General features: G+C 51.3%; 1 protein-coding gene across 2 annotated transcripts in view; it reads right to left on the minus strand.

The window, feature by feature from the left end:
• Positions 1-1574: 1574 nt before the first annotated feature.
• FANCD2 (FA complementation group D2) overlaps positions 1575-25986 on the minus strand; it is a 208250-nt gene continuing 183838 nt past the window's right edge. For both annotated transcript variants that reach the window (XM_075321714.1, XM_075321713.1), the window contains exons 39-43: positions 8276-8350; positions 5932-6006; positions 4053-4199; positions 2744-2836; positions 1575-2593 (exon numbers count right to left, since the gene is read on the minus strand). In XM_075321714.1, coding sequence (XP_075177829.1) covers positions 2549-2593; positions 2744-2836; positions 4053-4199; positions 5932-6006; positions 8276-8350 — 435 coding nt within the window. In that variant the 3' untranslated portion in view covers positions 1575-2548. The remainder of the gene's footprint in view (positions 2594-2743; positions 2837-4052; positions 4200-5931; positions 6007-8275; positions 8351-25986) is intronic.

A 25986-nucleotide genomic window follows, 5' to 3' on the forward strand; every position in this document is an offset into this window, starting at 1 on the left:
ATATAGAGGTAACATTTGGTTAGGGACCCCATAAATAAGAGATTACCGTGAAGTGGTAATGGGGTGTGAGGCAAATCCCGGGATATGAAGATGAATTATGACTCCAGTCATAATCCCTCATCACTCCCTGGCAGTGCCCCCTCCCTTCTTGTTCTCAGTGTTCCACTTACACCTCCATGGCCATGTCCTGTGATATGGAAATGAGGTGGTGTGGGAACAATGGACACAGGATGACTCCCTGCCGTCACCCTGTAGTAGGAGCTGCTAGCTAGTTAGCAAGGCTATGGAAATAGCCAGACAGAACGACTCCAGTAAAAAATGGTTCATATCTCGCAAGCCATATTTCCGATAAATATGGCAACCATAAAAATGGTGTCTCCGCATGTGGACGATGCCGGCACCCCCTTTTTATGGGAGCAGGACATTGGGAAATGCCCCAGGCGTGATATCAGCCAATGGGGAACTAGCAGACAGGTCATGAGTCCCCTCGTTCTGTAGCTAAATTCATAACTGTCACAATGAGAGCATTGGCGTCCGCCTACGACGCTCCCAGGCAAAGTTATGGCCATATTCCATGTTGTGGATTTTGTCCATAACTCCAGCCAGGGGTGGAGCAGTGCTCCCTCTGAGGTCACTAAGGTAGGAGGGGACCTGGATCTGCCCAGGTTGATAACCCTACTTCGGCCATTTTCCAGGGTTCTTTCGCTGGGGGCACGTGTAGGAAACATCTGTGGGAAGGATCCTAGAAACCTGGGTACAGCGCCCCCCTGTGGCCAGACGCAACAAGGTAACTGCTGGAACTGTGTATGCCTGTTTGTAACCCATGCTTTGATTGTAACTGTACTCTGACATATGTATATTCTGTAGATTCCCTATTGTATATATTGTAGTTCTAGTGTGCTTTAGGCTGATTAAATTATATAATTAATCTTGGGCTGTTCTGTTATCTCGATCTTGAATCCCACGTCTGTGTGTTCGGCTAATAGTTACCGTGAAGCGGTTGGTGGCAGCGAGTTGTGCCAAGGATTATTGTGGGGAGGCCAGTGAGATTCGGGAAGATATTATATATTCCGCCCGCGGAGGTCGGGGGAATATATACCCTACTCTCACCGGGGACCCTTCAATAATCGGCATAAGTAGTATAGCGGCCTCCTTGCTTATTGTCGGGCAATTCCATAATTGGCCTGACTATAAGAGGGGCGCTAGAGAGCGCGTCACGTGCTCTGTCTGTCGGTCGGGAGGTATAAAGGAGGGGTGACCCCCACTTGTTACCCCCCGATTGTGACGTACTGGTAGCCAGCGCGGGGGATTTCTGAGTGACCCCCCGGTGGTTTGTGACAGGGCAGTAATGAATTGATCAATACATTAGCTAAATATCTTTTTTTTTTTTCCAAATAATCCTCAGCAGTCATGCAATGTCACATTTCAATTTTTCATTTGGCTAATTGTATTTTGCATTCCTTATGTATTATAAAGCAGTTATGCTTGTTCATATTTCTCTGAATTTGTGCAGCTTTCACTACATGTAGCTTGTGTATATTTTGGCTAGCACCCTGTTCACATTTACAATGGTGTTCCAGCAGTCTTTTTTTATTTTTCTGCATAAACAAACACAGCAAATAAACAACAGATGGGACCTTGACAATACAGGCATCCCTGAATTCTCTGTGTTAACCCTTGCAGTATGACAGATTCCCTTAAATGCGTAGATGCGATTCACTAGGGACAATCGTGAAAGTCACAGTGGCTGGAGACCCCATTCATTCAGTTTTTGCAATTTCTGGTGGGCTTCTGTAAATGGCAAATGAGCGCAGACTGTGCGGCCTTCTATATCTAATGGTTAGTTAACCAGTGATAATTGCATAGAGCTGCGCTGGTTTTCCACCTCTTCCTGTAACGAAAAGCCACACAAGAGGCTGCACCTGGAGGAGCAGAATGTGCGGCACATCGATCACCCACGCTCACCCGTCACCTACAGCGAGTGGCGCAGGATCAGTGCAGAGGATGATAACAGCACAGGAGTCCCAGCATTCGGTGCGGCCGTCCTCCGAGTGGCGGTTTTCCATCTTTGGAGTGAAGTTTGTTTTCTCCTTAGTTTGCGATCCATGCTCCTGGATGGGCCCAGCCATCATGTCTTTTCTTGCTGTTGTAGTCAGTATTGTCACACAGGCGAGGGAGGTGTCCTGAATTATATACTTTGTATGTAATTCAGTGAATCGTGTCTCACGTGGTTGTCCTCATACAGATACTATGTATGACACCTAGCGACCAAATGGAGGAGACGCACTCATGTTCTGTCCACATCACACCTGGAAACACGGACGGCCGACACGTGCACCCACAATTTCCACACGTAAGGCCCAATATACATATAACGATGTGCACGGGATACGTGGCGCACACCACGCTGTATGGATGACTATATGGCTTAGCTTTACATTACAAAGTTTTTATTGTGAAGATGGTAACAACCAAACGCCGACTGCAAAACTGCAGGTGACACCACCGGTGGAGTGACCACACAGCCGCTGTGCACCTATGCACCAGCTCAGTCAGACTCTTCGTCTTCTTGCTCCCGGTCACTCTTTTCCTCCTACAATGTAAATCACAGGAGTCAACATTTACATCACACCGATGACATCCCTAGAGTCATAATATCCGGAAGAGACCCCGCACAATATGGAACCCGTCTACTACCACGGGCTCCACATTCCCTCCCCGGTACTGTATATAGATACCGCACCTCTTCTTCCTCTGGTTCTTCGGCCGGAAGCTGCGACTCCTGATCCTCTTCAGTTTCACTGTCCTGAGACTTCTGTGATAAAATCTCCTCCCCCTGAAATAGTGAATGTCTGAAGAATGAGTGTCCATGTAATCTGCCGGCCCGTGTGGTCTGCTCCATGAAACATCAGTGACATCAGCCGCTATCTGGGGCCTGTATACCCTCCGTACAGTGCTATCTATAGATCCCACAGTGGTGCTCTATACACTATGATGAGGACGATCTATAGATCCCTGAGCAGTGCCATATACACAGCGATGAGGAAGATCTATAGATCCCTGAGCACAGCTGCATGCACAGTGATGAGGAAGATCTATAGATCCCTGAGCACGGCCGCATACACAGTGATGAGGAAGATCTATAGATCCCCAAGCACGGCTGCATACACAGCGATGAGGAAGATCTATAGATCCCTAACCACGGCTGCATACACAGTGATGAGGAAGATCTATAGATCCCTAATCATGGCTGCATACACAGTGATGAGGAAGATCTATAGATCCCTAAGTACGGCCGCATACACAGTGATGAGGAAGATCTATAGATCCCTAAGCACGGCCGCATACACTGTGATGATCCCTGAAAGTACCAAATAAACAGTGATGAGGCCGATCTGTAGATCCATTAGCACTGCTCTATACACAGTGATGAGGAAGATCTATAGATCCCTAAGCATGGCCGCATACACAGTGATGATAAAGATCTATAGATCCCTAAGTACGGCCGCATACAGTGATGAGGAAGATCTATAGATCCCTAAGTACGGCCGCATACACAGTGATGAGGAAGATCTATAGATCCCTAAACACGGCCGCATACACTGTGATGATCCCTGAAAGTACCAAATAAACAGTGCAGAGGCCGATCTGTAGATCCATTAGCACTGCTCTATACACAGTGATGAGGTGATCTATGGATCCCCGGACTTATGGACTTACAGTACTACTTAATCCGGGGCATGACTGAATATTACAACAAAGTCATCGCCTTCAGAGAAAGGGAGAACTGAAAACAAATATCACCGCCGTCTGCTGAGTCCTCAGTGTGAGGTCATACAGCACAGTGTAGCGGTATTATTATACAACAGTTTTGTATCGTTCTGTTTATCCTGTAATCCTCCACATTGTGATGATGTATGTCCCAAGTAAACAGTTCATTCTCCCACAATGTCCGAGTGCTAACAATTCTGTTGAAAGCTGAAATTTGCAACCCTTGTAGCCCCCTGTACTATGTAAACACACTGCACAATCATAGTCTAACCAATTTTTACCTGCAGGTCTCTGTTTTTTAAGTTTCCAAGCCAGAACGCGTCCTGGCAGTTGTTGAGGACCAGCATGGCCTTCACCCGGTACACAAACATCTCCAGGGTCTTCTTTAATGGTGGTACATGTGTTGTCAGTCCGGTGTCCTGATGGATCTTAATAGAAAGAATCATCTTATATCGTAATGCAAGGCCTGAGACATACAGTGCTTGCGAAAGTATTTGGCCCCCTTTAATTTTTCAACTTTTTCCCACATTTCGGGCTTCAAACATAAAGATACAAATGTTAATGCTCTGGTGAAGAATCAACAACAAGTGGGACATAATTGTGAAGGTGAACGAAATGTATTGATTTATTTTACATTTTTGTAAAAAATAATAAACTGAATATTGGGGCGTGCAATATTATCGGCCCCTTTAAGTTAATACTTTGTAGCGTCACCTTTTGCTGCGATTACAGCTGCAGTCGCTTGAGGTATGTCACTATCAGTTTTGCACATCGAGAGACTTAAATTCTTGCCCATTCTTCCTTTGCAAACAGCTGGAGCTGAGTGAGGTTGGATGGAGAGCGTTTGTGAACAGCACTTTTCAGCTTTTACCACAGATTCTCGATTGGATTCAGGTCTGGACTGTGACTTGGCCATTCTAACACCTGGATACGTTTATTTGTGAACCATTCCATTGTAGATTTTGCTTTATGTTTGGGATCATTGTCTTGTGGGAAGACAAATCTCTGTCCCAGTCTCAGGTCTTTTGCAGACTCCAACAGGTTTTCTTCAAGAATGGTCCTGTATTTGGCTCCATCCATCTTCCCATCAATTTTAACCATCTTCCCTGTCCCTGCTGAAGAAAAGCAGGCCCAAACCATGATGCTGCCACCACCATATTTGACAGTGGGGATGGTGTGTTCAGGGTAATGAGCTGTGTTGCTTTTACGCCAAACATATCGTTTGGCATTGTGCCCAAAAAGTTCGATTTTGGTTTCATCTGACCAGAGCACCTTCTTCCACATGTTTGGTGTGTCTCCCAGGTGGCTTGTGACAAACTTTAAACAACACTTTTTATGGATATCCTTGCGCAATGGCTTTTTTCTTGCCACTCTTCCATAAAGGCCAGATTTGTGCAGTGTACGACTGATCGTTGTCCTATAGACAGACTCTTCCACCTCAGCTGTAGATCTCTGCAGTTCATCCAGAGTGATCATGGGCCTCTTGGCTGCATCTCTGATCAGTCTTCTCCTTGTGTGAGATTCAATTTTTGATGGACGGCCGGGTCTTGGTAGATTTGCAGTGGTATGATACTCCTTCAATTTCAATATGATCACTTGCACAGTGCTTCTTGGGATGTTTAAAGTTTTGGAAATATTTTTGCAACAAAATCCGGCTTCACACTTCTCCACAACAGTATCACGGACCTGTCTGTTGTGTTCCTTGGTCTTCATGATGCTCTCTGTGCTTTAAACAGAACACTGAGACTATCACAGAGCAGGAGCATTTGTACGGAGACTTGATTACGCAGAGGTGGCTTATATTTATCATCATCAGTCATTTAGGACAACATTGGATCATTCAGAGATCCTCAATGAACTTCTGGAGTGAGTTTGCTGCACTGAAAGTAAAAGGGACGAATAATATTGCACGCCCCAATTTTCATTTTTTACAAAAATTTAAAATAAGCAATAAATATCGTTCAGCTTCACAATTGTGTCCCACTTGTTGATTCTTCACCATAAAATTTTAATTTTTTTTCCTTGTAATTGATGCCTGAAATGTGGGAGAAGGTTGAAAAATTCAAGGGGGCCAAATACTTTCGCAAGGCACTGTACCACCAAGAGCTCCTATCATCATGTAAGAACCATGAAGCAAGACAGTAGTAGGGTAACGCTTACCTTGGAGTGACCGCACATGTGGTGCAGTTGTCTGGTGCATAACTGTAGGACTTTTAGTAAATTCTGTACATCTTCCTAAAAAAAAATAATATAAAATACACCTTATAGTAGGATAAAGGAGTTTGCGGCATTAACTTGTATAAATCCTACTCTTGCATGCTAGCACTACCTCCTCCATTTTACTATACTAACACACGCTACCACCACATCCCAGACTCCTCCATCCTGCTATACTCACATGCACTACCAACTCGTCCCACATTCTCCTCCATCCCGCTTATACTCATGCACGCTACAACCACGTTCTGCAGACTCCTCTATTCTGCTATACTCACACGCGCTACCACCACCTCCCACAGACTCCTCCATTCTGCTATACTCACGCACGCTACCACCACCTTCTCCTCAATCCTGCTATACTCACAAACGCTACCCTAGCTCTGGCAAACTCCTCCATCCTGCAATACTCATGCACGCTACCACCACCTCCCGCAGAGTCCTTCATCCTGCTATGCTTACACGCCTTACTACCAACTCCTGCAGACGCCTCCATTCTGCTATACTCACGCACACTACCACCTCCTCCAACAGACTCTTCCATCCTGCTATACTCACACGCGCTACCACCACCTCCCGTAGACTCCACCATCCTGTTATACTCACGCACACTACCACCACCTCCCGCAGACTCCACCATCCTGTTATACTCACACGTGCTACTACCACCTCCTCCAGACTCCTCCATCCTGCTATACTCACATGCGTTACCACTACCTTCCGCAGACGCCTCCATCCTGCTATACTCACGCACACTACCACCACCTCACGCAGACTCCTCCATCCTGCTATACTCATGCACACTACCAACACCTCCCGCAGACTCCTCCATCATGCTATACTCATGCACACTACCACCACCTCCCGCAGACTCCTCCATCCTGCTACACTCACGCACACTACCACCACCTCCCGCAGACTCCTCCATCCTGCTATACTCACGCACACTACCACCACCTCCCGCAGACTCCTCCATCCTGCTATACTCACGCACACTACCACCACCTCCCGCAGACTCCTCCATCCTGCTATACTCACGCACACTACCACCACCTCATGCAGACTCCTCCATCCTGCTATACTCACGCACACTACCACCACCTCCCGCAGACTCCTCCATCATGCTATACTCATGCACACTACCACCACCTCCCGCAGACTCCTACATCATGCTATACTCATGCACACTACCATCACCTCCCGCAGACTCCTCCATCATGCTATACTCATGCACACTACCACCACCTCCCGCAGACTCCTCGATCCTGCTATACTCACGCACACTACCACCACCTCATGCAGACTCCTCCATCCTGCTATACTCACGCACACTACCACCACCTCCCGCAGACTCCTCCATCCTGCTATACTCACGCACACTACCACCACCTCCCGCAGACTCCTCCATCCTGCTATACTCACGCACACTACCACCACCTCCCGCAGACTCCTCCATCATGCTATACTCATGCACACTACCACCACCTCCCGCAGACTCCTCCATCCTGCTATACTCACGCACACTACCACCACCTCATGCAGACTCCTCCATCCTGCTATACTCACGCACACTACCACTCACGCAGACTCCTCCATCATGCTATACTCATGCACACTACCACCACCTCCCGCAAACTCCTCCATTCAGCTATACTCACGCACACTACCACCACCTCACGCAGACTCCTCCATCCTGCTATACTCACGTGCACTACCACCACCTCCTGAAGATTTCTCCATCCTGCTATACTCACGTGCGCTACCACCACCTCCTGAAGATTTCTCCATCCTACTATACTCACGTGCGCTACCACCTCCCACAGATTCCTCTATCTTGCTGCCACTACTTCTCCATATTACAAATACCCTTCCATTTCACAAGTAATACCCCTCATACAGGTTACCGCCAACTCCCACATACTATAAATATGGTATTAGCATCTGCAGAGTCATCTCACAATTCAGTAATTGCCACCCAGAAGGTGGGTGGAAAACATTTAACCCCCCACTACATAATAGATAAGTAACTCTGCTCTTCTTTTTGATTTTGAAATAAACAAAGATTCCTATCGTCCGATCCACAAGGGTATCATTCTTCAATAATGGACCTTTGTATAGATGACCACCACAATCCGAGTGATGGGGTATAGTAAGTGCTAATGGGGGAGATGAGCTGTTTCTAATAGGCGATTCACTTGCCCATCCCTCTTGTTACACAGCGGGGGATTCAGGCATCCGACCATCCAGGAGTTAATATTCTTTTCAGAGCAACCACCATATAACTCACCCAATGCTTTTTAAAGCAGTAATCCAGAAGAGGCATGCCAACCCTCAGGAACGTCTCCACAAACAGGCGACCATACTGTTGGGAAACAGAAACCAACACACGACAAATGATGGAGACAATGGTATTGGTGAGAAGAAGGGAATTTTGTTTACTTACCGTAAATTCCTTTTCTTCTAGCTCCTATTGGGAGACCCAGACAATTGGGTGTATAGCTTCTGCCTCCGGAGGCCACACAAAGTATTACACTTAAAAGTGTAAACCCCTCCCCTCTGCCTATACACCCCCCCGTGCATCACGGGCTCCTCAGTTTTGGTGCAAAAGCAGGAAGGAGGAAACTTATAAATTGGTCTAAGGTAAATTCAATCCGAAGGATGTTCGGAGAACTGAAAACCATGAACCAAGAACAATTCAACATGAACAACATGTGTACACAAAAGAACAACAGCCCGAAGGGAACAGGGGCGGGTGCCGGGTCTCCCAATAGGAGCTAGAAGAAAAGGAATTTACGGTAAGTAAACAAAATTCCCTTCTTCTTTGTCGCTCCATTGGGAGACCCAGACAATTGGGACGTCCAAAAGCAGTCCCTGGGTGGGTAAAAGAATACCTCGTTAAAAGAGCCGTAAAACGGCCCCTTCCTACAGGTGGGCAACCGCCGCCTGAAGGACTCGCCTACCTAGGCTGGCATCTGCCGAAGCGTAGGTATGCACCTGATAGTGTTTCGTGAAAGTGTGCAGACTCGACCAGGTAGCCGCCTGACACACCTGCTGAGCCGTGGCCTGGTGCCGCAATGCCCAGGATGCACCCATGGCTCTGGTAGAATGGGCTTTCAGCCCTGAAGGAACCGGAAGCCCAGAAGAACGATAGGCTTCAAGAATTGGTTCCTTGATCCATCGGGCCAAGGTTGACTTGGAAGCCTGCGACCCTTTACGCTGGCCAGCGACAAGGACAAAGAGCGCATCCGAGCGGCGCAGGGGCGCCGTGCGGGAAATGTAGAGCCGGAGTGCTCTCACTAGATCTAACAAGTGCAAATCCTTTTCACATTGGTGAACTGGATGAGGGCAAAAAGAAGGTAAGGAGATATCCTGATTGAGATGAAAAGGGGATACCACCTTAGGGAGAAATTCCGGAACCGGACGCAGAACCACCTTGTCCTGGTGAAACACCAGGAAGGGGGCTTTGCATGACAGTGCCGCTAGCTCAGACACTCTCCGAAGTGATGTGACTGCCACTAGGAAGACCACCTTCTGCGAAGGCGTGAAAGAGAAATATCTCTCATTGGCTCGAAAGGTGGTTTCTGAAGAGCCGTTCGCACCCTGTTCAGATCCCAGGGTTCTAGCGGACGCTTGTAAGGAGGGACTATGTGGCAAACCCCCTGCAGGAACGTGCGTACCTGCGGAAGCCTGGCTAGACGCTTTTGAAAAAACACAGAGAGCGCCGAGACTTGTCCCTTAAGAGAGCCGAGAGACAAACCCTTTTCCATTCCGGATTGAAGGAAGGACAGAAAAGTGGGTAAGGCAAATGGCCAGGGAGTAAAACCCTGATCAGAGCACCAGGATAAGAAGATCCTCCACGTCCTGTGGTAGATCTTGGCGGACGTTGGTTTCCTGGCCTGTCTCATAGTGGCAATGACCTCTTGAGATAACCCTGAAGACGCTAGGATCCAGGACTCAATGGCCACACAGTCAGGTTGAGGGCCGCAGAATTCAGATGGAAAAATGGCCCTTGAGACAGCAAGTCTGGTCGGTCTGGTAGTGCCCACGGTTGACCCACCGTGAGATGCCACAGATCCGAGTACCACGACCTCCTCGGCCAGTCTGGGGCGATGAGGATGGCGCGGCGGCAGTCGGACCTGATCTTGCGTAACACTCTGGGCAGCAGTGCCAGAGGAGGAAATACATAAGGCAGTCGAAACTGCGACCAATCCTGAACTAATGCGTCTGCCGCCAGAGCTCTGTGATCTTGAGACCGTGCCATGAATGCCGGGACCTTGTTGTTGTGCCAGGACGCCATTAGGTCGACGTCCGGCTTCCCCCAGCGGCAACAGATCTCTTGAAACACGTCCGGGTGAAGAGACCATTCCCCTGCGTCCATGCCCTGACGACTGAGAAAGTCTGCTTCCCAGTTTTCTACGCCCGGGATGTGAACTGCGGAGATGGTGGAGGCTGTGGCTTCCACCCACAGCAGAATCCGCCGAACTTCCTGGAAGGCTTGCCGACTGCGTGTGCCGCCTTGGTGGTTGATGTATGCCACCGCCGTGGCGTTGTCCGACTGAATTCGGATCTGCCTGCCTTCCAGCCACGGCTGGAACGCCTTTAGGGCTAGATACACTGCCCTTATCTCCAGAACATTGATCTGAAGGGAGGACTCTGGCTGAGTCCAGGTACCCTGAGCCCTGTGGTGGAGGAAGACCGCTCCCCACCCTGACAGACTCGCGTCCGTCGTGACCACAGCCCAGGATGGGGGCAGGAATGATTTCCCCTTCGACAAGGAAGAGGGAAGAAGCCACCACTGAAGGGAGGCCTTGGTCGCCCGAGAAAGGGAGACGTTCCTGTCGAGGGACGTCGACTTCTTGTCCCATTTGCGGAGAATGTCCCATTGAAGTGGACGCAGATGAAACTGCGCAAATGGAACTGCCTCCATTGCTGCCACCATCTTCCCTAGGAAGTGCATGAGGCACCTCAAGGGGTGCGACTGGTCTCGAAGGAGAGATTGCACCCCTGTCCGTAGTGAACGCTGTTTGTCCAGCGGAAGTTTCACTATCGCTGAGAGAGTATGAAACTCCATCCCGAGATATGTCAGCGATTGGGTCGGTGTCAATTTTGACTTTGGGAAATTGATGATCCACCCGAATCTCTGGAGAGTCTCCAGAGCAATGTTCAGGCTGTGTTGGCATGCCACCCGAGAGGGGGCCTTGACAAGAAGATCGTCTAAGTAAGGGATCACCGAGTGTCCCTGAGAGTGTAGGACTGCTAAAACTGTTGCCATGACCTTGGTGAAGACCCGTGGGGCTGTCGCCGGGCCGAAAGGCAGTGCCACGAACTGAAGATGTTCGTCCCCAATGGCGAAACGCAGGAAGCGCTGATGCTCTGGTGCAATCGGCACGTGGAGATAAGCATCCCTGATGTCGATTGATGCTAGGAAGTCTCCTTGGGACATCGAGGCGATGACGGAGCGGAGAGATTCCATCCGGAACCGCCTGGTTTTCACGTGTCTGTTGAGCAGTTTGAGGTCCAGAACGGGACGGAAAGATCCGTCCTTTTTTGGCACCACAAACAAGTTGGAGTAAAAACCGTGACCCCATTGCTGAAGGGGAACCGGGATCACCACTCCTTCTGCCTTCAGAGTGCTCACCGCCTGAAGAAGAGCATCGGCTCGCTCGGGGGGCGGAGATGTTCTGAAGAAACGAGTCGGAGGACGAGAGCTGAACTCTATCCTGTAACCGTGAGACAGAATGTCTCTCACCCATCGGTCTTGGACATGTGGCAACCAGGCGTCGCAAAAGCGGGAGAGCCTGCCACCGACCGAGGATGCGGTTTGGGGAGGCCGAAAGTCATGAGGAGGCCGCTTTGGGAGCGGTTCCTCCGGCGGTCTTTTTAGGACGTGACTTAGACCGCCATGAATCAGAGTTCCTCTGACCCTTCTGTGGCCTGTTGGACGAGGAGAATTGAGACCTGGCTGAGGGCCGAAAGGACCGAAACCTCGATTGTACCTTCCGTTGTTGAGGTCTGTTTGGTTTGGACTGGGGTAAGGACGAGTCCTTTCCCTTGGATTGTTTAATGATTTCATCCAATCGCTCGCCAAACAGGCGGTCGCCAGAAAATGGCAAACCGGTTAAGAACTTTTTGGAAGCAGAGTCTGCCTTCCATTCGCGTAGCCACATGGCCCTGCGGACTGCCACAGAATTGGCGGATGCTACCGCCGTACGGCTCGCAGAGTCCAGGACAGCATTCATGGCGTAGGACGCAAACGCCGACGCCTGAGAGGTTAAGGACACAACCTGCGGAGTAGAGGCACGTGTGACTGCATTAATCTCAGACTGACAAGCTGAGATAGCTTGGAGTGCCCAGACGGCTGCGAATGCCGGAGCAAAGGACGCGCCTATAGCTTCATAGATGGATTTCATCCAGAGCTCTATCTGCCTGTCAGTGGCATCCTTGAGTGATGCACCATCTGCCACTGCAACTATGGATCTAGCCGCCAGTCTAGAGACTGGAGGATCCACCTTGGGACACTGAGCCCAACCCTTGACTACGTCAGGGGGGAAGGGGTAACGTGTGTCATTAAGGCGCTTAGTAAAGCGCTTATCCGGAAAAGCTCGGTGTTTCTCTACTGTATCTCTGAAGTCGGAGTGATCAAGAAACGCACTCCGTGTATGTTTGGGAAACCGAAAGCGGAATTTCTCCTGCTGAGAAACTGACTCCTCAATCGGAAGAGCTGGAGGAGAAAGTTCTAACACCTGATTGATGGACACTATAAGGTCGTTTACTATGGCGTCCCCCTCAGGTGTATCGAGGTTAAGAGCAATGTCAGGATCAGAGCTCTGATCTGCCACATCCGCTTCATCCTCTAGAGAGTCCTCATGCTGAGACCCTGAACAGTGAGATGAAGTCGAGGGAAGCTCCCAGCGAGCCCGCTTAGCCGGTCTGGGACTGCGGTCAGTGTCGGAGTCCTCACCGTGGGGCCTATGAGTCACCCCAGGAGCACTTTGCTGCTCCAACTGAGGGGGGCCTGGGGGCAATGATTCAACAGTGCCCGGGGCCTGTGTTACCGGTCTGGACTGCAAAGCTTCTAGTATCTTAGCAGACCATCTATCCATAGACTCAGAAAGTTTGTCAGCAAATACTGCAAACTCTGTCCCTGTCACCTGGACAGTGGCAGCAGGTGGTTCCAACTGGGCCGAGGGTCCCACCAGTGGCTGAGGCTCCTGCTGAGTGAGTGTCACCGGGGCCGAGCATTGCACACAATGAGGGTAGGTGGAACCTGCAGGTAGCATAGCCGCACATGAGGTACAGGTTGCAAAGTAAGCCTGTGCCTTGGCACCCTTGCTTTTTGCGGACGACATGCTGTTGTCTCCTCTAGAGCAATCAGTGAGGGTATATAGCCAAAAGCAATAGTGCGGCCGTACAGAGTAAATGTATATAATATAAGCATATAAATATACACTTCGGCACCCAGGGGGGCCAGCACCTAGTAACAGGTGCGGCTTACCGACCGCCCTCAGCGGTTGTGTGACCACCAGATTCCCTGCCTGGGCCTCCCAGAGCTGTGGAGCTCGTCTCTGAAGTTCTCCAGCGTCAGAAGTGCTGATAGGAATGGCTGCCAGCGTTCTGAGAGGAGGAGGGAGCCGGGGGCGTGCCTCAGAAAGTGCGGGAATCTGGTGCCCCACGGTGCTCAGTGAGGGGGGAGGAGGATACTAAGTATGCTCCAGCCCTCAGCGCTGACGTCCAGTGCAGCGTCCCGCCCTCACCCCTGACTGGCAGGCTCGGGGGCGGGAGTATGCGGTACTAGGCCGCAAAAGCCGGGGACTAAAGTTATAAGCGCGGCCGGCAAACAAGCGCGGTCAGCGCGGTAGTCCCGGCGCACAAACACACCCAGCAGCTGCTGCAGCGTCCATTACACAGGCGCTCTATGCGCCATCCCCAAGGGGACACAGAGTACCTCACTGGAGCAGGGCCTGTCCCTGACGATACCCGGTCTCCTGTCCAGCAGATTCCCCCAGGGGCTGCGGAGGGAGCACGGTCCCAGTGCCTGGTGACCGGTTAGGATCCCACTTCACCCAGAGCCCCTAAGGGATGGGGAAGGAAAACAGCATGTGGCTCCCGCCTTTATACCCGCAATGGGTACCTCAACCTTAACAGCACCGCCGACCAGAGTGGGGTGAGAAGGGAGCATGCCGGGGGCCCTGTTATGGGCCCTCTTTTCTTCCATCCGATAAAGTCAGCAGCTGCTGCTGACTAAATTGTGGAGCTTGCGTGCATGTGTGCCTCCTTCAACACAAAGCATAAAAACTGAGGAGCCCGTGATGCACGGGGGGTGTATAGGCAGAGGGGAGGGGTTTACACTTTTAAGTGTAATACTTTGTGTGGCCTCCGGAGGCAGAAGCTATACACCCAATTGTCTGGGTCTCCCAATGGAGCGACAAAGAAATGTAGTTTTATTTGCGCTCAGGACACACGTGAGTTTACGCCCTTATATCCTCTCCTCTGACATGAGGCAGCTCAGTTTCAGCCTGGCATCCGTACGATACAGAAACAGCCTGTATCAGGTCTTCTGCACAGATTTTTCTTCTCTCCCACCCATTTTTCTCCCAGGTGGTGTGGACCTTATGTTCAGCATCCCAGGGAACGTGCACTCCACAATACTGTACCTCCCTGCCAGTCGTCCATAACCCATGACTGCTGCCGCATTGGAGCTCGGTGTCCCTATGATCTGTGTGCGACCAATTAAAGGGAACCTGTCACCAGATTTTGGCTTTCTAAACCAAAACTGGCACCTTAAGCAGCGCCTGTGCTGCATTCTACAAAGGTGAATGTTATCCCCTGACTCCCTTTGTAGACCCCACAAATAACTTTATAATATCTCCCGCAATGTATGTAAATTCGTCTGTCCGGTCGGCATCCTATATCGCGGCTCCTGTCCATTCTTTTGACGCTGATGTTGGCCTCCTTTGATGATTTGACGTGGATGATGAATCCGGCGCCATCCACTTAGCTGGGCAAAGTCTTGAGCCTGTGCAGAGACACTGCCGCCTTGCGCAGGTGCACTTTCCTCTGCCCTGTTGCAGGCAGAGCCAAAAACACAAGAGCCCCTGTGTGAGCTGGAAATATCTCTGTGCAGGCGCAAGATTTTGCTCAGCTGCGTGTATGACGCAGGTGCTATCATACACATAGCAAGGCAAAGTCTCGTGCCTGTGCAGAGAACTCGCCCATTTGTGCAGGCGCACTTGTGTTTTCGGCTCTGCCCACAATAGGGCAGAGCGAAGTGCGCCTGCTAGTTTTGGGTTAGAAAGCAAAAGTCTGCTGACAGGTTCCCTTTAAAAGCCGTCCAAAGAAGTCAGATGACTATAATTACAGTCTTCTCCCACAGGTTCTGCTTAGGGTCTGTCCCATGGTTGGGGGGTCTACATCCTCTTTTTTTTCCCCTGGATCCTCCCCCTGCTCTTCTCTGATACTCTGTTTATAGCTCCTTTTAGAAAAACTAATTTAAAAAGATTCCTGATGCTTACAGTGAGACCTGGCCGTGTCATTATGTGGGGCAAATAAGCAGGTTTTGTGGGGCTACAAGTCATTGATGGGATGATGAATTCCCAAGTGTACTGCTCTAGAGTGACAGAGAAGATGCCGCCACGATTCCGTGCCATTCTCCAACATGATAATGGTACAAAACACACATCTAAGACCACTGCTGCAATTCTGAAGCAGAACAAGTTGACAGTGATTCAGTGGACAAGTGCCTCCAGTTCTGACCCCAACCGAGCACCTATGGGGGGTTCTGAAGAGACAAGTTGTCATTAGAGCTGATCGAACGCCCCAAAATCTGGGATTGGCGGATCACTGCCAGATTTTAAAAAGAGTCTGATCCGCTCCGGAATCCAGTGCCCATATAAGTCAATGGGGACCGGAATCCGGAGATTAAAAACGTTTGTGGAGGGGATAGTGGGAGTAGGAGCGAGAGTGGCATACTCACCGAGGCTGTGTCATGGCGGCACACTCCTTCCGGGTCACGCTTTTCCCTTCTGGAGCCGACAATTCAATATTCACTACTTTGCCCGCCCACCGGCACGTGTAATTGGTTGCAGTTAGACGCGTCCCCACCCTGAGTGTCAGCGTGTCAGCTGACTGCAACCAATCACAGGCGGCAGGACGGCCGGTGGGCGGGGAATGCAGTGTATCCCTCGCAAGTGTGACTCCGGCTTTTTTTTTTAATTTAAATAATAATTAAAAAAAAAAAAACTGACATGTGGTCCCCTCTAATTTTCATCCCCAGCCAAGATAGCACCAGCTGGGGGCTGGTATTCTCAGCCCCCAGCCACCCGGTATTGCCGCATCTATTAGATGTGACAATCCCGCGGTGCATTACTGGCCCTTCCCGTTGGCCTGATGCGGTGCCAATCGGGGTGATAAGGGGTTAATAGCAGTGCACAGCTGCTACTAAGCCCTAGGTTTGTGATAGCACAGGCGTCTATGAGATACCTGCATCACAAACCTGTAAACGAATGTAAATAAACAGAAAGAGAAAAATCCTTTATTTGGAATAAAGTACAAAACACACCCTGCTTCACCTTTTTCTTAATCCCAAACACCCTGCAGGACGGCGTAATCCACACGAGGTCCCACAACGACACATCCAGCTCTGCTACATCTCACAGCTAGCAGCCATAGAGCACGGCTGCCCGCTCTGAGTGTAGCCTATTACTGAGCCACGGTAAGCGATCACGGCAGGCAGATAGTGTCACAGGCTGGGGGTGCGTCAGCCTGTAACCAATCACAGACAAGAGGACAGCCGGTGGGTGGGGAAAACACATAAAGCTGTGTTTATGCAATTCACAGTACAGGAAGTGAATGCGCGACCCGGAAGCAGTGTGCCGCCATGACACAGAGTCTCGGTAAGTATATAACTCTCACTTATTTCTTCTTTTGTTTATTTTTACTTGAATTGCCGAATCCGGATCGTGCACCAGGAATCCCGGGCCCGGGTCCAGCACCCTGATATCATTGAAACCGCACGGATCCAGACTTTTACAGTCCAGATCTGCTCAGCCCTAGTTGTCATCACTCTCCATCCAGCATCCAGGCTCTAAAAGAGATCAGTCTGGAGAATGGAAAAAGATCGATGTAATATGTCGCCAACTTCTCCATTCCCAGGCCTGGAAGACTTGGTGCTGTTTTTACACCATCATGGAGGTTATACAGAACACTAGATGTAGTAGTTTCTGATGTGGGTGTACTCATTTTTGCATTAAGATTTGTAATAAAAGAAGGGAATTTTGTTACTTACCGTAAATTCCTTTTCTTCTAGCTCCTATTGGGAGACCCAGACGATTGGGTGTATAGTACTGCCTCCGGAGGCCACACAAAGCATTACACTAAAAAGTGTAAGGCCCCTCCCCTTCTGGCTATACACCCCCAGTGGGATCACTGGCTCACCAGTTTTAGTGCAAAAGCAAGAAGGAGGAAAGCCAATAACTGGTTTAAACAAATTCACTCCGAAGTAACATCGGAGAACTGAAAACCATTCAACATGAACAACATGTGTACCCGAAAAACAACCAAAAATCCCGAAGGACAACAGGGCGGGTGCTGGGTCTCCCAATAGGAGCTAGAAGAAAAGGAATTTACGGTAAGTAACAAAATTCCCTTCTTCGGCGCTCCATTGGGAGACCCAGACGATTGGGACGTCCAAAAGCTGTCCCTGGGTGGGTAAAGAAATACCTCATGTTAGAGCTGCAAAGACAGCCCTCCCCTACGGGGAGGCAACTGCCGCCTGCAGGACTCTTCTACCTAGGCTGGCGTCCGCCGAAGCATAGGTATGCACCTGATAATGTTTGGTGAAAGTGTGCAGACTCGACCAGGTAGCTGCCTGGCACACCTGTTGAGCCGTAGCCTGGTGTCGTAATGCCCAGGACGCACCCACGGCTCTGGTAGAATGGGCCTTCAGCCCTGATGGAACCGGAAGCCCAGCAGAACGGTAGGCTTCAAGAATTGGTTCTTTGATCCATCGAGCCAGGGTGGCTTTGGAAGCCTGCGACCCTTTGCGCTTACCAGCGACAAGGACAAAGAGTGCATCCGAGCGGCGCAGGGGCGCCGTGCGGGAAATGTAGATTCTGAGTGCTCTCACCAGATCCAACAAATGTAAATCCTTTTCATACCGATGAACTGCATGCGGATAAAAGGAAGGCAAGGAGATATCCTGATTAAGATGAAAAGAGGATACCACCTTAGGGAGAAACTCCTGAATGGGGCGCAGCACTACCTTGTCCTGGTGGAACACCAGGAAAGGAGCTTTGGATGACAGCGCTGCTAGTTCAGACACTCTCCGAAGAGACGTGACCGCTACCAGAAAGGCCACTTTCTGTGAGAGTCGCGAAAGTGACACATCCCTCAGAGGCTCGAAGGGCGGCTTCTGGAGAGCAACAAGGACCTTGTTTAGATCCCACGGATCTAACGGCCGCCTGTACGGAGGTACGATATGACAAACCCCCTGCAGGAACGTGCGCACCTGAGAAAGTCGTGCTAGACGCTTCTGAAAAAACACGGATAGTGCCGAGACTTGCCCTTTAAGGGAGCCGAGCGACAAGCCCTTTTCCAACCCAGATTGCAGGAAGGAAAGAACGACAGGTAACGCGAATGGCCAGGGGGATACTCCTTGTGCAGAGCACCAGGATAAGAAAATCTTCCACGTTCTGTGGTAGATCTTAGCAGACGTGGGCTTCCTAGCCTGTCTCATGGTGGCCACGACCCCTTGAGGTAATCCTGAAGACGCTAGGATCCAGGACTCAATGGCCACACAGTCAGGTTCAGGGCCGCAGAATTCCGATGGAAAAACGGCCCTTGGGACAGTAAGTCTGGACGGTCTGGTAGTGCCCACGGTTGGCCGACCGTGAGATGCCACAGATCCGGGTACCACGACCTCCTCGGCCAGTCTGGGGCGACGAGTATGACGCGGCCGCAATCGGATCTGATCTTGCGTAACACTCTGGGCAAGAGTGCCAGAGGTGGAAACACATAAGGGAGCCGGAACTGCGACCAATCTTGCACTAAGGCGTCTGCCGCCAGAGCTCTTTGATCGCGAGACCGCTCTATGAAGGTCGGGACCTTGTTGTTGTGTCGAGACGCCATTAGGTCGACGTCCGGCACCCCCCAGCGGCGGCAGATTTCCTGAAACACGTCCGGGTGAAGGGACCATTCCCCTGCGTCCATGCCCTGGCGACTGAGGAAGTCTGCTTCCCAGTTTTCTACGCCCGGGATGTGAACTGCTGATATGGTGGATGCTCTGTCCTCCACCCACATCAGAATCCGCCTGACTTCCTGGAAGGCTTGCCGACTGCGTGTCCCTCCTTGGTGGTTGATGTATGCCACCGCTGTGGAGTTGTCCGACTGAATTCGGATCTGCTTTCCTTCCAGCCACTGCTGGAAGGCTAATAGGGCAAGATACACTGCCCTGATTTCCAGAACATTGATCTGAAGGGTGGACTCCTGCTGAGTCCACGTCCCTTGAGCCCTGTGGTGGAGAAAAACTGCTCCCCACCCTGACAGACTCGCGTCTGTCGTGACCACTGCCCAGGATGGGGGCAGGAATGATCTTCCCTGTGATAATGAGGTGGGAAGAAGCCACCATTGCAGAGAGTCCTTGGCCGTCTGAGAAAGGGAGACTTTCCTGTCTAGGGAAGTTGTCTTCCCGTCCCATTGGCGGAGAATGTCCCATTGAAGTGGGCGCAGATGAAACTGCGCGAACGGGACTGCCTCCATTGCTGCCACCATCTTCCCTAGGAAGTGCATGAGGCGCCTTAAGGGGTGCGACTGACCCTGAAGGAGAGACTGCACCCCTGTCTGTAGTGACCGCTGCTTGTTCAGCGGAAGCTTCACTATCGCTGAGAGAGTATGAAACTCCATGCCAAGATACGTTAGTGATTGAGTCGGTGCCAGGTTTGACTTTGAAAAGTTGATGATCCACCCGAAAGTCTGGAGAGTCTCCAGCGCAACATTCAGGCTGTGTTGGCATGCCTCTTGAGAGGGTGCTTTGACAAGTAGATCGTCTAAGTAAGGGATCACCGAATGTCCCTGAGAATGCAAGACTGCTACCACTGCCGCCATGACCTTGGTGAAAACCCGTGGGGCTGTCGCCAGACCAAATGGCAGAGCTACGAACTGGAGATGGTCGTCTCCTATCACGAAACGTAGAAAACGTTGGTGCTCTGTAGCAATCGGCACGTGGAGATAAGCATCTTTGATGTCTATTGATGCAAGGAAATCTCCTTGAGACATTGAAGCAATGACGGAGCGGAGGGATTCCATCCGGAACCGCCTGGCGATCACATGCTTGTTGAGCAGCTTTAGGTCCAGAACAGGACGAAACGAGCCGTCCTTTTTTGGAACCACAAAGAGATTGGAGTAAAAACATTGCCCTTGTTCCTGCTGAGGAACAGGGATCACCACTCCTTCTGCTTTTAGTGAGCACACCGCCTGCAGAAGGGCATCTGCTCGGTCGGGATGTGGGGAGGTTCTGAAGAACCGAGGCGGAGGACGAGAACTGAACTCTATCCTGTACCCGTGAGACAAAGAAGGGAATTTTGTTACTTACCGTAAATTCCTTTTCTTCTAGCTCCTATTGGGAGACCCAGACGATTGGGTGTATAGCACTGCCTCCGGAGGCCACACAAAGCAATTACACTAAAAAGTGTAAGGCCCCTCCCCTTCTGGCTATACACCCCCAGTGGGATCACTGGCTCACCAGTTTTAGTGCAAAAGCAAGAAGGAGGAAAGCCAATAACTGGTTTAAACAAATTCACTCCGAAGTAACATCGGAGAACTGAAAACCATTCAACATGAACAACATGTGTACCCGAAAAACAACCAAAAATCCCGAAGGACAACAGGGCGGGTGCTGGGTCTCCCAATAGGAGCTAGAAGAAAAGGAATTTACGGTAAGTAACAAAATTCCCTTCTTCTTCGGCGCTCCATTGGGAGACCCAGACGATTGGGACGTCCAAAAGCTGTCCCTGGGTGGGTAAAGAAATACCTCATGTTAGAGCTGCAAAGACAGCCCTCCCCTACGGGTAGGCAACTGCCGCCTGCAGGACTCTTCTACCTAGGCTGGCGTCCGCCGAAGCATAGGTATGCACCTGATAATGTTTGGTGAAAGTGTGCAGACTCGACCAGGTAGCTGCCTGGCACACCTGTTGAGCCGTAGCCTGGTGACGCAATGCCCAGGACGCACCCACGGCTCTGGTAGAATGGGCCTTCAGCCCTGATGGAACCGGAAGCCCAGCAGAACGGTAGGCCTCAAGAATTGGTTCTTTGATCCATCGAGCCAGGGTGGCCTTAGAAGCCTGCGACCCCTTGCGCTTACCAGCGACAAGGACAAAGAGTGCATCCGAACGGCGCAGGGGCGCCGTGCGGGAAATGTAGATTCTGAGTGCTCGCACCAGATCTAACAAATGTAAATCCTTCTCATACCGATGAACTGCATGAGGACAAAAAGAAGGCAAAGAGATATCCTGATTAAGATGAAAAGAGGATACCACCTTCGGGAGAAACTCCTGAATGGGGCGCAGCACTACCTTGTCCTGGTGGAAGACCAGGAAGGGAGCCTTGGATGACAGCGCTGCTAGCTCAGACACTCTCCGAAGAGATGTGATCGCTACCAGAAAAGCCACTTTCTGTGACAGTCTAGAAAGTGAAACCTCCCTCAGAGGCTCGAAGGGCGGCTTCTGGAGGGCAACTAGCACCCTGTTCAGGTCCCATGGATCTAATGGTCGCTTGTACGGGGGTACGATATGACAAACCCCCTGCAGGAACGTGCGCACCTTAGAGAGTCGTGCTAGACGCTTCTGAAAAAAGACGGATAGCGCCGAGACTTGCCCCTTAAGGGAGCCGAGCGACAAACCTTTTTCTAACCCAGATTGTAGGAAAGAAAGAAAGGTAGGCAATGCAAATGGCCAGGGAGACACTCCCTGAGCAGAGCACCAGGATAAGAATATCCTCCACGTTCTGTGGTAGATCTTAGCGGACGTGGGCTTCCTAGCCTGTCTCATGGTGGCAACGACCCCTTGGGATAATCCTGAAGACGCTAGGATCCAGGACTCAATGGCCACACAGTCAGGTTCAGGGACGCGGAATTCCGATGGAAAAACGGCCCTTGGGACAGTAAGTCTGGTCGGTCTGGTAGTGCCCACGGTTGGCCGACCGTGAGACGCCACAGATCCGGATACCACGCCCTCCTTGGCCAGTCTGGGGCGACGAGTATGACGCGGCTGCAGTCGGATCTGATCTTGCGTAGCACCCTGGGCAAGAGTGCCAGAGGTGGAAACACATAAGGGAGCCGAAACTGCGACCAATCTTGCACTAAGGCGTCTGCCGCCAGAGCTCTGTGATCGCGAGACCGTGCCATGAAGGTCGGGACCTTGTTGTTGTGCCGGGACGCCATTAGATCGACGTCCGGCCTTCCCCAGCGGCGACAGATTTCCTGAAACACTTCCGGGTGAAGGGACCATTCCCCTGCGTCCATGCCCTGGCGACTGAGGAAGTCTGCTTCCCAGTTTTCTACGCCGGGGATGTGAACTGCGGATATGGTGGAGGCCGTGGCTTCCACCCACATCAGGATCCGCCGGACTTCCTGGAAGGCTTGCCGACTGCGAGTCCCCCCTTGGTGGTTGATGTATGCCACCGCTGTGGAGTTGTCCGACTGAATTCGGATCTGCTTTCCTTCCAGCCACTGCTGGAAGGCTAGTAGGGCAAGATACACTGCTCTGATCTCCAGAACATTGATCGGAAGGGTGGACTCCTGCTGAGTCCACGTACCCTGAGCCCTGTGGTGGAGAAAAACTGCTCCCCACCCTGAGAGACTCGCGTCCGTCGTGACCACCGCCCAGGACGGAGGTAGGAAGGATCTTCCCTGTGATAATGAGGTGGGAAGAAGCCACCACTGCAGAGAGCCTTTGGCCGTCTGGGAAAGGGAGACTTTCCTGTCCAGGGATGTTGACTTCCCGTCCCATTGGCGGAGAATGTCCCATTGAAGTGGGCGCAGATGAAACTGCGCAAACGGAACCGCCTCCATTGCCGCCACCATCTTCCCGAGGAAGTGCATGAGGCGTCTTAAGGAGTGCGACTGACTTTGAAGGAGAGCCTGCACCCCAGTCTGTAGTGACCTCTGCTTGTCCAGCGGAAGCTTCACTATCGCTGAGAGAGTATGAAACTCCATGCCAAGATACGTTAGCGATTGGGTCGGTGACAGATTTGACTTTGAGAAGTTGATGATCCACCCGAACGTCTGGAGAGTCTCCAGTGCAACATTCAGGCTGAGTTGGCATGCCTCCTGAGAGGGTGCCTTGACAAGTAGATCGTCCAAGTAAGGGATCACAGAGTGTCCCTGAGAGTGCAAGACTGCTACCACTGCCGCCATGACCTTGGTGAACACCCGTGGGGCTGTCGCCAGACCAAATGGCAGAGCTACGAACTGAAGATGGTCGTCTCCTATCACGAAGCGTAGAAAACGTTGGTGCTCTGTAGCAATCGGCACGTGGAGATAAGCATCTTTGATGTCTATTGATGCTAGGAAATCTCCTTGAGACATTGAGGCAATGACTGAGCGGAGGGATTCCATCCGGAACCGCTTGGCGTTCACATGCTTGTTGAGCAGTTTTAGGTCCAGAACAGGACGGAATGAGCCGTCCTTTTTTGGCACCACAAAGAGATTGGAGTAAAAACCTTGTCCTTGTTCCTGAAGAGGAACAGGGACCACCACTCCTTCTGCTCTTAGAGAATTCACCGCCTGCAGAAGGGCATCTGCTCGGTCGGGATGTGGGGAAGTTCTGAAGAACCGAGGCGGAGGACGAGAACTGAACTCTATCCTGTACCCGTGAGACAAAATGTCTGTTACCCACCGGTCTTTGACCTGTGGCAGCCAAATGTCGCAAAAGCGGGAGAGCCTGCCACCGACCGAGGATGCGGAGGGAGGCGGCCGAAAGTCATGAGGCAGCCGCCTTGGAAGCGGTACCTCCGGCTGCTTTCTTGGGGCGTGAGTGAGCCCGCCAGGAATCAGAGCTCCTTTGCTCTTTCTGAGTCCCCTTGGACGAGGCGAACTGGGGCTTGCCCGAGCCTCGAAAGGACCGAAACTTTGACTGCCACTTCCTCTGTTGAGGTTTGCTTGGTCTGGGCTGGGGTAAGGAAGAGTCCTTACCTTTGGACTGTTTAATGATTTCCGCCAATTGCTCACCAAACAGTCTGTCTCCAGATAATGGCAAGCTGGTTAAACATTTTTTAGAAGCAGAATCTGCTTTCCATTCCTTTAACCACAAGGCTCTGCGCAAAACTACAGAGTTGGCGGAAGCCATTGCGGTACGGCTCGTAGAGTCCAGTACCGCATTAATAGCGTAGGTCGCAAACGCAGTCATTTGCGTAGTTAAGGACGCCACTTGCGGCACTGCTGGACGTATGAAAGAGTCCACCTGTGCCAAACCAGCTGAAATAGCTTGGAGCGCCCACACGGCCGCGAATGCTGGAGCAAACGACGCGCCAATAGCTTCATAGACAGATTTCAACCAAAGGTCCATCTGTCTGTCATTGGCATCTTTAAGTGAAGCCCCATCCTCCACTGCAACTATGGATCTAGCTGCAAGCCTGGATATTGGAGGGTCCACTTTTGGACACTGGGTCCAGCGTTTGACCACGTCAGGGGGAAAGGGATAACGTGTATCCTTAAGACGTTTGGAAAAACGCTTGTCCGGATTAGCATGGTGTTTCTGGATTGATGCTCTGAAGTCAGAGTGGTCCAGAAAGGTGCTCAATTTACGCTTGGGATACAGGAAATGGAATTTCTCCTGCTGGGCAGCTGCCTCCTCTGCTGAAGGGGCTGGGGGAGAAATATCCAACAGCCTATTGATGGCCGCTATAAGGTCATTTACCATGGCGTCACCATCTGGCGTATCCAAATTGAGTGCGGTGTCAGGGCTAGACTCCTGATCACCCACCTCTGTCTCATCATATAGAGACCCTTCTCGCTGAGACCCTGACCCGCGTGATGACGTGGAGGGTCTCTCCCAGCGAGCTCGCTTAGGCGGCCTGGGACTGTCATCGGAGTCAGAGCCCTCAGCCAGTGATGCCTAGGACCCCCGTGAAGTACGGATTAGTTCCAACTGAGGGGGACCGGGGGAACATAGGGACAGTAGTGTCCATGGTCTGAGCAACTGGCCTGGACTGCAAGGTCTCCAGGATTTTTGTCATAGTCACAGACATTTTATCAGCAAAGACTGCAAATTCTGTCCCCGTCACCGGGGCAGGGTTCACAGGCGACTCTGCCTGGGCTACTACCACCATAGGCTCTGGCTGACGAAGTGCCACTGGGACTGAACATTGCACACAATGAGAGTCGTTGGAGCCTGCTGGTAGATTAGCCCCACATGCTGTACAAGCAGTGTATACAGCCCGTGCCTTGGCACCCTTGCGTTTTGTGGATGACATGTTGTTGTCTTCCCAGAGCAATATAGGGTATACAGCCAAGAAGCGACCGTACAGTGCAGTATATATCTATAGATATCTGGTACAGGAAAAAGTACACCAATACACACTGTGGCACAAGAGGGGCCAGCACTAAAGTGCTGCTTACCGCCCGCTAAACGCGGGTGTGTGGTCCAGAAATCCCTAGTCTTGGGTCTCCCAGAGCCTGTGTCCGTCCTCCAGCCAGAACTGAATGCAGGAATGGCTGCCGGCGTCCTGTGGAGGGGGGGGCGGGCCCTGGGCGTGCCAGACCAAAAGCGGGAAACCTGTGTCCCACTGTGCCAAGTGAGAGGGCTGGAGCATGTAAATAAGGCTCCAGCCCTCGGCGCTGAGTAAACGTACAGCGTCTCTCCCCTTCCCTGATTGACAGGGAGGGGGCGGGGAACGAAGCGGAGCTAGGCCGCAAAAGCCGGGGACTAAATTTATAAGCGCCGCCGCCGTAAAAGCGCGGTCGGCGCTAAGTCCCCGGCGCACTACAAGTCCCAGCCGCGCCGCCGC

This window comes from Anomaloglossus baeobatrachus, chromosome 8 (genome assembly GCF_048569485.1).
Source record: "Anomaloglossus baeobatrachus isolate aAnoBae1 chromosome 8, aAnoBae1.hap1, whole genome shotgun sequence".
Lineage (NCBI taxonomy): Eukaryota > Metazoa > Chordata > Amphibia > Anura > Aromobatidae > Anomaloglossus > Anomaloglossus baeobatrachus.